Source organism: Mesoplodon mirus, assembly GCF_964341445.2.
Source record: "Mesoplodon mirus genome assembly, chromosome: 5".
NCBI classification, from domain to species: domain Eukaryota; kingdom Metazoa; phylum Chordata; class Mammalia; order Artiodactyla; family Ziphiidae; genus Mesoplodon; species Mesoplodon mirus.
Window position 1 is genome coordinate 166,407,524 of NC_138980.1, and position 17,280 is coordinate 166,424,803.

The following is a 17,280-nucleotide window of genomic DNA, read 5'->3' on the forward strand; positions in this document are numbered from 1 at the left end:
TCCTTTGGTACTATAAGGTTTTATAACCTTAATTTAAGGTTATAACTCTCTCAACCATATATTTCCATTCATATTGGCAGAAATAAACTCTATTTTTCTCATTCTTAATTTTGCTCTAATTATCTTGCATATGTTGGAAAGTTCATCAGTACAAGACCATACCAGTATCCAATGTAAACTTGCTTATCTACTCTTTTATTTTCCAAAAAATAGGATTTATTTCATAATTATTTCAAGTTAATTAAAGTTTGTGGTATCACTACTGTGGAGGTCTGTGGAGTATTTATACTGTTTTATAAAATGCATGTTTTTTTTCTTTTTAATCTTAAACTATTATCATACAAGTTTGTTGCTGTATTTTTATATACAAATACTGAAAAATAGAGATGGATACTTGAACCTAAATCTAAGATCTGAAGTGACAGAATGTAGCATTTCCTTCGGTTGGTTGCATTTTGCTATGGAAGCACTTTAGTCCCGTCCTTTTCAAGTTTCCTCCTTGCTCAAGACCAGGCAATCCATTTTCATTTGTTTGGTTTTAAATGTTAGGAAGTATAGAAACAACTAATGACCATAAGAAGAGTAACTTTTTGAATAGGAGATTCCCCATCCCCCCCACCAGGTTTTTTCAATAGGTCACAGTATTTAAGAATTCTCTACTCACAATGAATTTTGTTGTCAGCCTGATTCCCCAGATTCAACTCTAAGAAAATTCTAGAATGCCGTATGTTATTTCTCTGGGACAGTGGCTCCTAATGAAAATGATAGTGGGAAGGGGAAGCACATCATGGTAATCAGAGGAGATTTCCTTTGAAACTACATACACAACCCTTTCTTCTTTAAATTCTAACATACAGTCTCCCAAAAGCAGCGTTAAACAAAAAGGATGGCTGGAAGTGGTGGCTAGATCACCTATCAGACATAAAATGGAGGAGTGCAGGGCAGTTAGGGGTATTCATGACAATTATATCAAAGCATCAGAAAAAAACTCTAGTCTTAAATAAGTCTGATAATGCTTATTTGCTCTCTTTTTCATAGAATCAATGTTTTACATATGTATACATATATCATAAAATTTATATATCAAACATATTTGTAAATTATTTTGAAAATTTTCATACCAGAAGTTAAGTGAGAGAGTGAGAAATGTACATATATACTTACTGGAAATGAACTGAGTAAAGATAAATCTGGTCAACATCAGGAAAATACAGTATGAGTATGAATTAAACCCAAGCATTTATCTAGAAAATATAAATATTATAAGGCAGGCAGAAGTCATGTAGCTTAAGGCATGTAGGACCAGGCCACTGAGATGCAGAGATGAAGAATCTTAGTTAAGACACTTGGAAATGAAACATCAGAAATCCAAGCTGAAGAAAAGACAAACAGATTGAAGTAAAAGGGTGTCAGTAGCAGTGCATGAATAAAACAGCAGGAGCAAAAAATGGAACTTGCCTTTTTTGCAACAATTTCCTGCCAAGGGCCAAAAGAAATTTCAGATTGTAGTTGTCTGAATTAGCAAAAGAACAGCATTAGGTAAGTATAGATAAAATAAGGATGTATATTCAGTTTGTGCTTAGGATTCTATATTTTGTGTTGACAATTGATATTAAATTTGTTATTCATATATGCCTTATTATTTAAGAAATAATATCAAAGGCACATGGGTTTAAGACAAATTTTCTGCAATATCTCCCTAAAATCATTAGGTATAGATTGAAATTTGTTATAACATTTATTCACAATTTACCTGCAATAAATCCAGAAGGTTTTAGTTGTTACACTATGAATAAATATAAATATAAATACAGACATAAATATAAATATAAATTAGTTCTACACTCAAACACAAGAACAGGAAATGAGTAGGCTATGTAAATATGTATATATATCATGATTCATGATTATAAATTATTTATAGGGACTTCCCTGGAAGTCCAGTAGTTAAGACTTCACCTTCCAATGCAATGGGTGCGGGTTCAATCCCTGCTTGGGGAGCTAAGATACCACATGCCTCGTGGCCAAAACACCAAAACATAAAACAGAAGCAATATTGTAACAAATTCAATAAAGACTTTAAAAATGGTCTACATCAAGGGCTTCCCTGGTGGTGCAGTCGTTGAGAGTCCGCCTGCCGATGCAGGGGACACGGGTTTGTGCCCTGGTACAGGACGATCCCACGAGCCGTGGAGCAGCTAGGCCCGAGAGCCATGGCCGCTGAGCCTGCACGTCTGGAGCCTGTGCTCCGCAACGGGAGAGACCACAACAATTAGAGGCACACGTACTGCAAAAAAAAAAAAAAAAAAAAAGTCCACATCAAAAATAAATGAATAAATAAATAATTTACAGGTTCCTTCCTTCGTTTAGCCAGTCCATCCACTAGTCACATGGTCAACACATTCTTATTGAGTTTTTTCTAAATGACAAGCACTCCATTAGAGGTTATAGTATAGTAACTTGGTGACAAGAGAAACAAAATCCCTGCAATGGCAAAGTTTAATAAGATTAAAAAAAAAAAAAAAAAACCTGTGGCTAATAAAAGTAAGAGGAATCCTGAAAGACAAAATAAAATACACAAAGGAGATATTCAAGTTTTTAAAGAAGCAAAGTAATATATATATATATATATATATATATATATATATATATATATATATATATATCCCAAAAATTAGATAAGAATGAAGAGGATGTCATTCTTTAGAAATCTCACCTTCAGTGTAACCACTTAATTTTTTACTATATATCTAAAATATATATTGTCTAAAAATTTAATTCTTTTTTAAAGGTAGGAGCATTCTGTATAAATTATGTCTAACTTGGTTGACTTAGTGAATGATGATCATCTTTTAGAGCCAATACATTGTTCCTTAACCATATTCCACAATGCTGCACAGAATTTCACTATATGGCTATTACCACAATATATTTAATTATATCCTAACCATTGGATGTTTTGGGTGTTTCACTTTTTAATACACAGAATTTTTGTTAGCATGTTTTTTTTTGCTAATGAATCTAGATAGAATCATTTTCTTGTTGTGGACTATTTTATTTTGGAAAACTCACCATTTGTGATATTTATCTTTTATTTTTTCCCCCCTTAAGGTGTTATTAGAACAGCTTTGCCAAACATGGACAGGGAAGTCAAAGAACAATACCAAGTCCTCATCCAAGCCAAGGATATGGGCGGACAACTGGGAGGGTTAGCTGGAACGACAATAGTCAACATCACCCTAACAGATGTCAATGACAATCCACCTCGATTCCCAAAAAGTATGTTCTTTCCTGTTAAGTCGAAATCAGTGCAGCTTTTTAAAAACTGTCTTACATTTCATTGAATTTTACAGGAATTGTAATAATTTTCCAGACACTTTTTGTCTTTAGGAAGCAGAAGCTAAAAATTAAATGTCCTCAGAATTACATTTTTCTATTAGAATCATGCATAGTGTGATTTTAATAGAAAAAATATATAAATGAGTCAATAATTGTATGAATCATGTTATCAATTCTTATAAAAGTAAAATATTCACAATAGGTTGGGATCTTGTCTAATTTCTTACTAGTTGAAAAAGTAATATAAATTGAAAAGTACAATGTAATTTAAGATTTATGACATATATGCCACTCTACTATTTGTTATATCATATAATTAGCATAAAATTTTCTGCCTTCACTTTATCAATTATATGTGTTGAATCATTTCTGCATACTTCCCTGGAGATATCAGATGACATTGCAGTGATGCTATTTCTCTACTTTAGTTGTATTCTATTTTAGTTTTGCAGTAGGTGAAAATTGCTACACTTTCTATGATAATAGAATAATTCACACCTATATCTTCTCTGTAACTCTATCTTTCTTATTGAAAATGAATACTTCTCACTTGTGTTACATCCAGTTTTCTTTTGCAGTATTACATTTAACACCAATAAGTACCTGTTCGATTTCTGGTACATTTTCAAGGATTATAGTTCAGTGTTCCTAGGATTTAGAATATAGAAACTGTTACTTCCATTGCTTATATAAGTGATTTAAAGAACTCACTAGACACTCATTTGCATGAACAGTTTTAAAAATCAAAACAAAGCAAATCATTTTCTTCTTCTAACTCCAGGAGAGTTTGAGTTTATCTACTAAAGTATATAACAATGAGAATATTTAACTAAACGGATATTTTATTCCTTTAGCTGTGTGGTTTTACATAATTTACTACTTTGTCATTTTTGTCTTAAAATTATCAAACTATATTTTCTTATAGAAATACCCTTACTTAGTGATCAGAAAGTCAGTGTACTGAACAAAGGTTATAAAAGTGGCAATTAGAAATCATCATACTTTAGCAACTGGGATGTATATGACAAATGGCTAGTAAATAATAGGTTATGACTAATAACACAGAGTACTAAAGCAACAATTTCCTTGCTTTCTATTCAGGGAAACTGAAAAAAATATAAATAAATATTTCAAAGGAGAAAGAAATAATACATTTGATTCTCTAGAATATTAAAAAAGAACATGTTCCCACCTCAAAAAGACTGATTTTTAACAATTTTACTGCTTATTTGTGGCAATCTGTAATAGCTAATTGAGGAGAGTAGTTTGAAAGATTGTTCTACTTTTACATAAAAGGTGACATTGTACATTTGAATTCTGTTTTGGATTTGTGCATAAAAAATATGGTCAATTTAAAGTATAAGAAATAGCAGAGATCTTCCTAGGTAGTGTCAGTATTCTTATTCACAAGGATGATAGTGAGGTTTTTCAGATGAAGAGTATAAACCTCAACCAGCGGAAGTCTGTATATCTTCTTTGGAGAAGTGTCTATTTAGGTCTTCTCTTGCACTGCTGGTGGGAATGTGAATGGTACAGCCACTATGGAGAACAGTATGGAGGTTCCTTATAAAACTAAAAATAGAACTACCATATGACCCAGCAATCCCACTCTTGGGCATATACCCTGAGAAAATCATAATTCAAAAAGAGTCATGTACCAAAATGTTCATTGCAGCTCTATTTACAACAGCCAGGAGATGGAAGCAACCTAAGTGTCCATCATCAGATGAATGGATAAAGAAGATGTGGCACATATATATAATGGAATATTACTCGGCCATAAGAAGGAACAAAATTGAGCTATTTGTAATGAGGTGGATAGACCTAGAGTCTGTCATACAGAGTGAAGTAAGTCAGAACGAGAAAGACAAATACCATATGCTAGCACATATATAAGGAATTTAAGAAAAAAAAAAAAGTCATGAAGAACCTAGGGGTAAAACAGGAATAAAGACACAGACCTACTTGAGAATGGACTTGAGGATATGGGGAGGGGGAAGGGTAAGGTGTGACAAAGCGTGAGAGAGACATGGACATATACACACTACCAAACATAAGGTAGATAGCTAGTGGGAAACAGCCGCATAGCACAGGGAGATCACCTCGGTGCTTTGTGACCACCTAGAGGGGTGGGATAGGGAAGGTGGGAGGGAGATGCAAGAGGGAGGGGATATAGGACCAGACGTATATGTATAACTGATTCACTTTGTTATAAAGCAGAAACTAACACACCATTGTGAAGCAACTATACTCCAATAAAGTTGTAAAAACAAAACAAAACAAAACAAAAAACAAACAAGCAAACAAACGAAAAACCCTCAACCAGTGGAAGGAAACAACTTCTGGTTATGGATGAAGGGTAATTTGCAAAAGTTTGAACAGCCATCCAGAAAAATAGGCTGGAGTGCAACAAAGAAATGAAAATATCTTAATGGGAGAGAAACTAGAGTATGGTTAGGGAACCAAGATGGCATGCTCAGGTCCCAGGGAGACAGGAAGATCAATTCCAGATCTTATCTAGTGAAAAGAATCTGTACAAAGCAGCAGGCTGGTTTGGAATTTATTCAAAGTTGAATCTGTAGATCTAAGCGTAACTAGATGAGACCCACTAGGAAAGATTATGGGGTTAAGGGCATTTGAACTTTTAGAGCATTTTCATCCTGTGTCAGGAATTTTTTCATTTTCGTATGTCCTTTCCTCAGAAACACTCTGAGATCTTTATTTTCCACATTTTACTCTTAAGAAAACTGAGACTTAGATTAACTTTCCCAAGATCAACAAAACTGGCAAAGTTTTTTTTTTTATACTAAAGTTCAAATTTCTTCTAGTTTAACATATGAAAATGAAAAGATATTCTTTTCTTTTACCTGCCACTCTGAAACCATATTTTTTAGACACGGCTGCAAAAAAGTCACATGACATAGGCTGAATTGTTATCATAAACAGAAATGAGAGGGTAGAAGGAATATATCAAATAGATCACTGTGATCTAATTATTTTCTTCCTGTGTTACATGCATATTCGAACTATAGCCTGAATGTGTAATAGGTGAGAGATATTTTTGAATCATTAGAAAGAAGAGGGTTTTCACATTTTTCATGAATAAAAAATTAATTCCCTTGAAATCTTACATGCCTTTGTGTCAAGCCCTTTTTACTGTACTGTCATTTTGAATTATATCCTTCAGAGGAAAAAGACAGAATACATTTATAAACAGAAAAGCCACCTCTTTAGAAGCCAGTGCTCTTTCTGCAGGAATATTTCTCACATGGATCAATTAAACTGAAAATATGACATGAAATGACAAACTGAAATAATAACTTTTGAATGTAAAAGTCAAGAAAACAAATATTTCATACATAATATTACTTAACAAGAGAATTTAACACAGCTAGCTATATTTGTTCATGTCTGTTAAGCAATTATGCTGAAAAAAATAATCTTCCTTCAGATGAACTTCATGGAGCTACATTTTTTTCATTGCTTAATAATGCACAAGATAATTTCTTAAAATTTACTAATCATAATTCGTTTTGGCTTTGTGTGTGTATGTATGCATGTGTGACATTGTTAAGCACCCATTTCCATCTGTTTCCTTCTATAAATCTGTTAGAAATGAAAATAAAATTAAATGTCATGGCCATTTGTAGGATGCAAGTGTAAATAATTTGATGTTTTACTGTTGCAAAATAGATGGTTCCTGAGGCATCAGAATTTCCTGCCAATTTCATTTGATGATGGTGACAATGATATTTACTAATAAGTTACCATGTCTCATGCATTATGCAGAATGATTTGCATATATATTCCCATTTAGCTTTACAATGACTGTATAGTATTTTCTCAGTTTTAGAAATAAAAGAACAAGAGTATATAATTAATAAAAGTTAAGTAACTTGTCCAAGATCACACAGCTCCTAGGTAGGAGAACCCAAGACCTAATCTTATGAAGGGACTTCAGAACGTTTTATCACTTTCCCTCTTAAAAGGCAATTTGCCTTTAATGCCTGTGTTTTGCCCCAAAAGTCCTACAGAAAGAACTGTTCACAAACAAAGGAGGGAATACTGTTTCAGAAATAGAAATAATACCAGGCACGTTAAAAGAGCTCTACCTGTAGTCATATAAAAACAAAATATTTTCTTTGTAAAATATTTTACATATAGTCATATAGCTTCCATCTACGATAATGGAGGACATCCGTAGAGGATTTCATCTGTCAGAATAAGCTACCGCGGGCTTCCCTGGTGGCGTAGTGGTTGAGAGTCCGCCTGCCGATGCAGGGGACGTGGGTTCATGCCCCGGTCTGGGAAGATCCCACATGCTACGGAGTGGCTGGGTCCGTGAGCCATGGCCACTGAGCCTGCACGTCTGGAGCCTATGCTCCACAATGGGAGAGGCCACAACAGTGAGAGGCCCACGTACCGCTAAAAAAAAAAAAAAAAGAAAAGAAAAAGAAAACAACTTAGGTGAAATAAAGCCCTTCATAGTTTACATAAAAAGGGAAAATGTGTAGGAAATGTAAAGAAGTGTTTGCTTCTTTTTCCTTTCTTTTTCAATATAATAAGCATTTAAGATAACTGTTTGTAGGGTAAATGGATAAGACTGCAGAAAAAAAGACATTAATATTTATTTTATGACAAATTCTTAGTCATAAATAAAACAGTATTTTAAAGTAAGTCTGTTTTTTGGGAATTCCCTGGCACTCCATTGGTTAGGACTTTGAGCTTTCACTGCTGTGACCCAGGTTCAATCCCTGGTTGGGGAACTAAGAAGATCCAGCAAACCAACTGCAGAGCAAGGCCTAAATAAATAAACTAATAAATATATAAACAAAATAAAGTAAGTCTGTTTTCATCAAATGCCTACCAAACATGTTTATATTGACTGTTTCTAGTTATAGGACAATTGATTCAGTTATAAGTCAATAAAATATTATTTGTACAGTAGTTATTTTCTAAAACATACAATTGCATCCAATATTATACCTAGAACCATGAACCCAATTATATCCAGATGGGGTACAAAGTCTGTTTCTCTTTGTTTACCACTTACCATCTTTATACCTGGAAAACTATAAGCTTTGATACTGAAATTTACTTGGCAAAACCATGTAATAAGTCATTCCAAATACAGAATTAAAGAGTAATTTAATTTTGACAGCTACTCAGATCCAGCCTTAGAAAATATACCATCACGTTCTGCCAGGTGTCCAGAGTTTGATTGTCATGGGGACGACTGAGATTGACTACTAAAGATATAAGTTCATGTGTTAAGTTTATTTTTAGATAAAATATTTGTACATATTTATATTTTTACATATATATATATATATATATAAATTTGAGAATTCAAAACTTTATATAGATTTATATATTTATTTAAATAATATCATAGGAGAAAAATTTTCCTGGATTTTGAGTGCCCAATATATGCCTGAATATGTAAATATGTGTATGCTGAGAATCACTTCAGTTCTTTTCACAATCTCTTTCTGTGACTGTTAGGGAGTGAATTATGTACAAATCTCTCCTCCCAACTTATTTGGAGACTCTAGCCAAGGGCCTGATTCCTACCTGTAGATCAAGTACTAATAACTGTTAACACCCTCAGCATGTTTTCAAATGATGTCTCTGAGGCAAAGGTGGAATTTCTGTTCTTATCACTACCTCCAATATGCTATTTTAGGTGAAAGAATGAGAAAGAGAAGATGGTGGCAATTACTCTGAAAGAATACCAAAAGAGGCATGACTAAAATAATGGGTCTTATGTGAGATCCACTACTATTTAAATGAGAATGACTACTTCAGCTTCACTCAAATATTTGAGATTGGAAGGGTGGCGTGGACCAACTGGTCTGCAAAGTTAACTATAGATCAAATGTAAGTTAAGGCTTTCCTTAATTGGAACTGGGTGTCGGTTTTAAATAGTAATAAAAAAATAATATATGAAGGTGTTAATGATATAAATTAATATTTGTTTATGTTTCTCAAACTTAGTACTGGTGCCAATTTAACATCAACTTTAATACACAGTTTAATTCCCATAATTAAACTGTATTTAAGTAAGTTCAAACACATAACACTTTTCTAGCATTCTCTGAAAATTTAACCTAGTCTGTGGCTTTTAGGTCAGTACCTCCCAAAGATATGAATATGACAAAAATTTAGATAAGTTAATCTTTGATATTGTATGTATGTATGCTATATGACAATTAGATATGCTCCTCCTTTGGGAGGAAATGTTTAAAAAACATTAAAAATCATAAATTTTAGGGGTTAAAAACTTATACAAAGTGTTTATATTCAGGTATCTTCCAGTTCTCACATAGAATGTGGGCATGAGTCATATTTGATGACTCTTATTTCTATTATTGAAAACTAAGCCAAGACACATTACAAAACTAGCTTTTTACCAAGTGGAATAAACACTTCAAGTTTAATTCCCAAATGGGCCTTTGTCTACTTCAATAAAAATAAATAAGAAACAACTATTTCCTGAAGATAAGGCATGCAAATGATAAACTGGGACTTATTCACTAGTGGTTCTCCCAGTGGTTCTCAAATTGTATTTGCCTTAGGAATTCCTTGGGATCCTATGTCCCAGTGATGGAAGTTCTGCTTCAATTGATGTAGCTTGATCCAGAAATCTGAATTGTAGATAAGTGTTCCAGTAGATTGTGATATAGATAGTCTGCAGGGCACAATTTGAAAATCTGTGATGAAGGAGCAAGTGTTGATTCTCTGAGAAGGCTTTTACATTATTCGTTAACTAGAGGTAATGAGTTAATTATTTGGTACCTCATGAGAATTTTTTGATTCATGCAAAATTCCACCTATTTGGTTGGAGACTGAGTATTAAAATGTAGTCATTTTAAACTAAGTATTTTGAAAGTTTATTTTTTAACATATTAAGCACTCATATACAGTTGTACGTCTTGTTTAGAAATTTTCCAAAGAGTTTATGGATGTCAGATACTGATTCTTTAAGGCTGAACTCAAACTGGATCAAAGTAAATACAAGTTGAAGGCAAGCTCAGTGAAAAACTTTGCACTCCCAGTTCTCCAATGAGAAGTGATTAGTGAGTTTCACTAGACTCTATGTGGGCAGATGTAAGCAAATGAAAAATAACAGAAATAGAATGTTTAAATAAATTTTTATTGCTATAATTATCATTATTCACATCATATTGTGCTTTGCTAATGAGTATATGAGTCCTTTTAAAATAGTACTGACACTTTTTGATGACTTATTTTGTTCTGTTTCCCATGTGGCAAAGTATAAAAGATTGTAGCCTGGTTGCTCCATTGCCCCATTAGCAGACTCTCAGAAGAATTATGCTTATGAGCTGGAAGGCTAGCAACCTTCTTGATGTGGCAATTATAATCATAATATTATTTTAAACAATTTTACCCAGAGTAAAGGATATATGCTATGATTGTTAATATCATTTCCCCAGATTTCTTAAAATGCTTAAGTTTTTTTTTTATTATTTCAGTCTTTGAAAATCACATTATAGTCAATTAAAAATTCCTGCCACACAAATGGGACCTAATGAAACTTAAAAGCTTTTGCACAGCAAAGGAAACCATAAACAAGACAAAAAGACGACTCTCAGAATGGGAGAAAATAATTGCAAATAAAGCAACTGACAAAGGATTAAACTCCAAAATTTACAAGCAGCTCATGCAGCTCAATATCAAAAAAACAAACAACCCAATCCAAAAATGTGCCAAAGACCTAAATAGACATGTCTCCAAAGAAGATATGCAGATTGCCAACAAGAAAGAATTTTCAACATCATTAATCGTTAGAGAAATGCAAATCAAAACTACAATGAGCTATCATCTCACACCAGTCAGAATGGTTATCATCAAAAAATACACAAACGATAAATGCTGGAGAGGGTGTGGAAAAAAGGGAACCCTCTTGCACTGTTTGTGGGAATGTAAATTGATACAGCCACTATGGAGAACAGTATGGAGGTTCCTTAAAAAACTAAAAATAGAACTACCATACGACCCAGCAATCCCACTCCCGGGCATACACCCTGAGAAAACCATAATTCAAAAAGAGTCATGTACCATAATGTTCATTGCAGCTCTATTTACAATAGCCAAGACATGGAAGCAACCAAAGTGTCCATCAACAGATGACTGGATAAAGAAGATGTGGCACATATATACAATGGAATATTACTCAGCCATAAAAAGAAATGAAATTTAGTTATTTGTAGTGAGGCGGATGGATCTAGAGACTGTCAAACAGAGTGAAGTAATTCAGGAAGAGAAAAACAAATACCATATGCTAACACATATATCTGGAATCTAAGGAAAAATAAAAAATAAAAAAAGGTCGTGAAGAACCTAGGGGCAAGATGGGAATAAAGACACAGACATACTAGAGAATGGACTTGAGGACACAGTGAGGGGGCAGGATAAGCTGGGTTAAAGTGAGAGAGTGGCATGGACATATATACACTACCAAATGTAAAATAGATAGCTAGTGGGAAGCAGCCGCATAGCACAGGGAGATCAGCTCGGTGCTTTGTGACCACCTAGATTGGTGGGATAGGGAGGGTGGGAGGGAGATGCAAGAGGGAGGAGATATGGGGATATATGTATATTTATAGCTGATTTACTTTGTTATAAAGCAGAAACTAACACACCAGTGTAAAGCAATTATACTCCAATAAAGATGTTAAAAAAATTCCTGCCACTTTTATACAATGAAATATATGTATTTATTCATACTTGTTCTTGATTCTTAAGATATATGAATTGAATAATACTATCTTTACTTTTCTCAGTCAACAGTGCACTCAATAAGACAAATATCTATATGTATAAGTATATTACAACCACAGTAAAATTCCATAATAGGAATATGATCAGAATAATTATTGGCATAAATAGGATATAGTTATTAGATCTAGCTGGGATTATTAGGACATATGAAGGATACAGCATTTAAGAAGAAATGTATAGTAAGAAGTTAACAGACTGAAAGAGAGAAGGTTGGTTGAAGAATACTGCAATCCTGAATTATACACATGTATTTATGTATGTATGTGTGTGCTTTTGAGTAAAGAGGCAATATCATAAATCAATATGTTTAAAAAAATAACTTTGTTAAGTTGGTAAACACTGAAGTACAGAGAAGATGTGACACAAACCCAGGACAGTTGTTTGGAATAAACAAACAGAGTCAGAATTGAGAAATACACAGTAGCAGAATGGAAAGAACTTTGTGATCTATTGGATTCAGAGATAAGTAAGATAAAGAGCATGTGAAGAAATTATTTAAGTAGGAGATGGTTTTTCTGTTAATATGTTGAAATTTGAATGGAAATGAGCAAACGATGGCTGAAAATATAGGGAGTCTTAAAGAGAAGTCAGAGTCAAAAAACATTTCCGAGAGACATTTGATGATAGAAGTGACAAATGAAACTTGAGGCATGCATGATATTAATCAGATTAAAGAGGGCATAATTCTTTAATTTTGAATGTAAGAAAATCCAGGAGGGGGAATGAACAAAGGTATAAGGAGAAGCTTAAAAATCACCACCTCAAACCTTTAATACATATATTTCTGACAATGGTGTATATTTTTAACCACAATTGTGAAGGTATCCTAAATTCTCATTTATGTCACATGATTTAAATCTATTTCATATTTGCATTATTATTGGTCTTAGCATTTATATATGCAAAGAAATTGGACTTATACAGTATTTATGAGAGTTAAACACGATATAAATAATACTAAAACCATGGAAACAAAATATTTTGCACATAAGATATCTTTTATTAATAAATATTGGACACAATAAGTTATATCCTTTAACAAATAATGTTTCATGGATTGCTAGTTTTATAGAAAAGTAAATGCAAAAATGGCTATATCATTTTTTGTATGTATAAAAGGGATAAAAAAATTAATCTTTTCCCTCAAGCTGCTCTGTGTATAATGGAGAATTATACTATTTGAAGTAAAATGAATGATAGACTTATGCACACGATGATATACAAATGTGTAATATGGGCACCAAATCATTACAGAGCAGATCTGAGAGGATGTAGAAGGAATTAATACCAATATTGATTTCTGAAACCTCTAAGAAGAGGTAGCCAGTGGAACAGCAAATGTGTGCCAAAATACTTTAGACCATTGAAAAAACATAATGTATTATTTAAAGAATTGTGAAAAAAATGGAAGTGCAAAAACAAGAAAAAATTTCATCAGAAAATGACTTGAAGCTGTCCTTGAAAGAATGAAGAGTAGAATTTATGTAAAGGGGGATTAGGAGCAGTGGGAAAATGAAACATTTTATGCATAAGCAACAAGGTAGGTAAGAGATATGTAGTGTTCAATTATAAAATACAGTCAATTAAAGAAAATTTAAACCATTGTATACATACATTAATGCAGTAACATATGATGAATATTTAGAAATAAAATTTGTAGATCAATGAATTTGGTGCTATTGAAAAAATTAATTTTGGTTGTTTGTTTTTTTATTTTTATTTTATTTTATTATTATTTTTTTTGTGTGGTATGCGGGCCTCTCACCGTTGTGGCCTCTCCCGTTGTGGAGCACAGGCTCCGGACGCGCAGGCTCAGTGGCCATGGCGCACGGGCCTAGCCACTCCGCGGCATGTGGGATCCTCCCGGACTGGGGCACAAACCCGTGTCCCCTGCATCGGCAGGCGGACTCTCAAACACTGCGCCACCAGGGAAGCCCTGGTTAAGTTTATTTTCTAGACTAGTCTCACAATGTTTCAAAAAAATCTGTGAAAAATCAAACTTTTGGTTAAATAAGTATTCCCAGATGAATTTGAATTTCAAACATTTTTCAGGCCTAGTTTGTAAGATGTTGAATATATTTATAATTTATAATAAAACCTCAGGTGTGGCCCATTTTTGTGAAATTATTGGGCAATATCAATGAGAATTATCCATCTACTATGCTTTGTTAGGTGGGTCAGAAATTACTTAGACAAGGACAAAAGAAAGGTTTACATGATTAATGGAGGTTTTAAGGTAATATTAAATGTACTCCATAAAATGAATGTGCAACGGAAGGTTATTGATGCACTTGAAACGTTGTGCACTCTTGCCAAGGTCTACTTCATGTTTACTATGTAATGGAAGTAGTGGTTATATAAATCACATATATTAAAAATACATATTTTTGAGAATCAGGAACACTTTTTATTCTGACAGTCATTAAGTAATATAAATGGGTTTTTGTTTCATAGTTCATTTGGAATTGGTTTGGTTGGAATTTTCAATACTGGCAAGTGAATGACCAGACAAGTCAAAGCCTGTCAAGTCATCCATTTCCAAACTGAAGCCCATCTGCACTGGCCCAGTTTGGCTTGGGGGTGGACTGGCAGACAGGAGAAGTCTTAATTTTGCATATGGATCAAATCACTAATTAATATGATATACTGGAAATTTCTGATTTCCAGATCTAGATTTTGGTAATTAAAGTCAACATAAGACTACTATTTGAAGATGAGCAGAGAAGGAAAAGCATACTGACAATGAAGAAAGTCTAAAGGAACAGTGGGAGACAAAGGAAAAAGGGTTTTTATTACATCTTGTATGTTGTACTTTTTTAGACTAATGGTAACATGATATGGGATAGTCTAAAATTTCAGGAAGCTGAGCTATCCCCTCTATGATATTATTTATTTTTCTGAGAAATATGAGACAAGGTCATATGAGATATTGTTGTTGCTTTTATTACCTTTTTATTTTCCATAGATAAGGCAAGATCATTTTGTGTGCTATTATACTTGCTGAAGTAATTAAAACACTAAAATATTTATAAAGCAACATTTTACTTCTCTGTAATTAGATGGTAAATCACACACACACATATACACAAGATCACAATTTGAACAATTTAATATCTGACTTCAATCACTGAATCAACAGTTTTATAGTAATATGAATTTATTTTCTAAATTTTATTTATTTATTTGTTTTTGTTTATGAAGTTTTTATTTACTAATTTTTTTTTAAAAAGTGAACAATTCGGTGGTTTTTACTATACACAAAAAGTTGTGCAACCATCTCTACTAATTCTAGATTATTTTTATCATTCCAAAAAGAAACCACATACCCATGAGCAGTTATTCCCCAGTTCCTCTCAATTGCATCCTCTACTCCCATGCATAATTTTATCTACTTTCTGTCTCTGTAGATTTGCCTATCTGTACACTCCATAAAATGGAGTAATACAATATGTAATCTTTTATAACTAGCTTGTTTAACTTAGCACAGTATCTTTAAAGGTTAATCCATTTTGTAGCATGTATCAAAAAATAGTTCACTTTTATAAATTGACATATATTTGACATACAATATTATGTTAGTTTCAGGTCTAGAGCATAGTGATTTCACATTTAAATTCATCACTAAGGATCACTACCATAAATGTATTGACCATCTATCCTCATACAAAGCCATGACAGTACCAGTGATGATATTCCCTACTTTGTACAATATGACACTGTGATTATTTATTTTATAACTGGAAGTATTCATCTCTGAATTCCCTTCACCTATTTTGCCCATCCCCACCACTTTCTTCCCCTCTGGAAACCACCCATTGTTTGTTCTCTGTATCTATTTTTGTTTTGTCTTATTTTTCTATTTTGGTTTTCTTTTCTTTTTTTTTTTTTTTTGGCGGTATGAGGGCCTCTCACTGTTGTGGCCTCTCCTTTTGTGGAGCACAGGCTCTGGACGCGCAGGCTCAGTGGCCATGGCTCACCAGCCCAGCCACTCCATGGCATGTGGGATCTTCCGGGACTGTGGCACAAACCCACGTCCCCTGCATCAGGAGGTGGACTCTCAATCACTGCGCCACCAGGGAAGTCCTATTTTGGTTTTAACTACCAAATTTAAGAGAGATAATATGATATTTGTCTTTTTCTGTCTGGCTAATTTTACTTAGTATAATACCCTCTAGATCCATCCATGTTGTAGCAAATGGCAGGATTTCATTATTTTTATGGCTGAGTGATATTCCATTGTATATATGTACCACATCTTCTTTATCCATTCATCTCTTGATGTTCATTTAGGTTGCTTTAATTTCTTGGCTGTTGTAACTAATGTTGCAATTAACATAAGGGTGCATATATCTTTTTGAATTAGTGTTTTTGTTTTATTTGAGTATATATCCAGAATTGAAATTGCTGTATCATCAACACTTATATTTTGGCTTTTTGATGATAACCATTCAGACAGGTGTGGGACAGTATTTCATGGTTTTGATATTTATTTCCCTAAAGATTAGTGTTCTTGAGCATCTTTTCACATGCCTGTTGGACATCTGTACTTCTTCAGAAAAATGTCTTTTCAGGTCCTATGCCTATTATTCATTTTTTTAATGAGTTCTTGAAGTATTTTGGGTATTAACCCTTTACTGGATATATCATTTGGAAATATCTTCAATTCTGAAGTGTGTTTTTTTTTAATGTTTTAATAGTCTCATCTGCTTATTTTTGTTTTTGTTTCCCTTGCTGGATGAGACATATCCAAGTAAATATTGCTAAGATAGATTTCAAAGAGCATACCACCTGTTTTCCTCTAGTAATTTTGTGGTTTCAAGTCTTAAATTTAAGTCTTTAATACATTTTGAGTCTATTTTTGTATATCATGTGAAAAAGTGGTCCAGTTTCATTATTTTTCATGTACTTGTCTGGTTTTCCCAGCACGAGTTATTGAAGAGGTGATCTTTCTCCCACTGTATATTCTTGCCCCCTTTGTTGTAGATTAATTTACCATAAGTGCATGGGTTTATTTCTGGGGTGTCTCTATTCTGTTCCATTGATCTACTGATCAAACAGTACCATTGATGTAACAGTACCATACTGTTTTCATTACTGTAGCTTTGTAGTAAAGTTTGAAATCCATGAGAATGATAC

The 17,280-nt window shown here is 33.3% G+C and overlaps 1 protein-coding gene across 2 annotated transcripts in view; it reads left to right on the forward strand.

Moving 5' to 3' along the window:
* Positions 1-17,280, forward strand: part of CDH12 (cadherin 12) — a gene marked incomplete at its 3' end in the record, with an annotated part of 289,043 nt that overhangs the window by 209,522 nt on the left and 62,241 nt on the right. For both annotated transcript variants that reach the window (XM_082623654.1, XM_082623655.1), the window contains one exon: positions 3,112-3,279. In XM_082623654.1, coding sequence (XP_082479780.1) covers positions 3,112-3,279 — 168 coding nt within the window. The remainder of the gene's footprint in view (positions 1-3,111; positions 3,280-17,280) is intronic.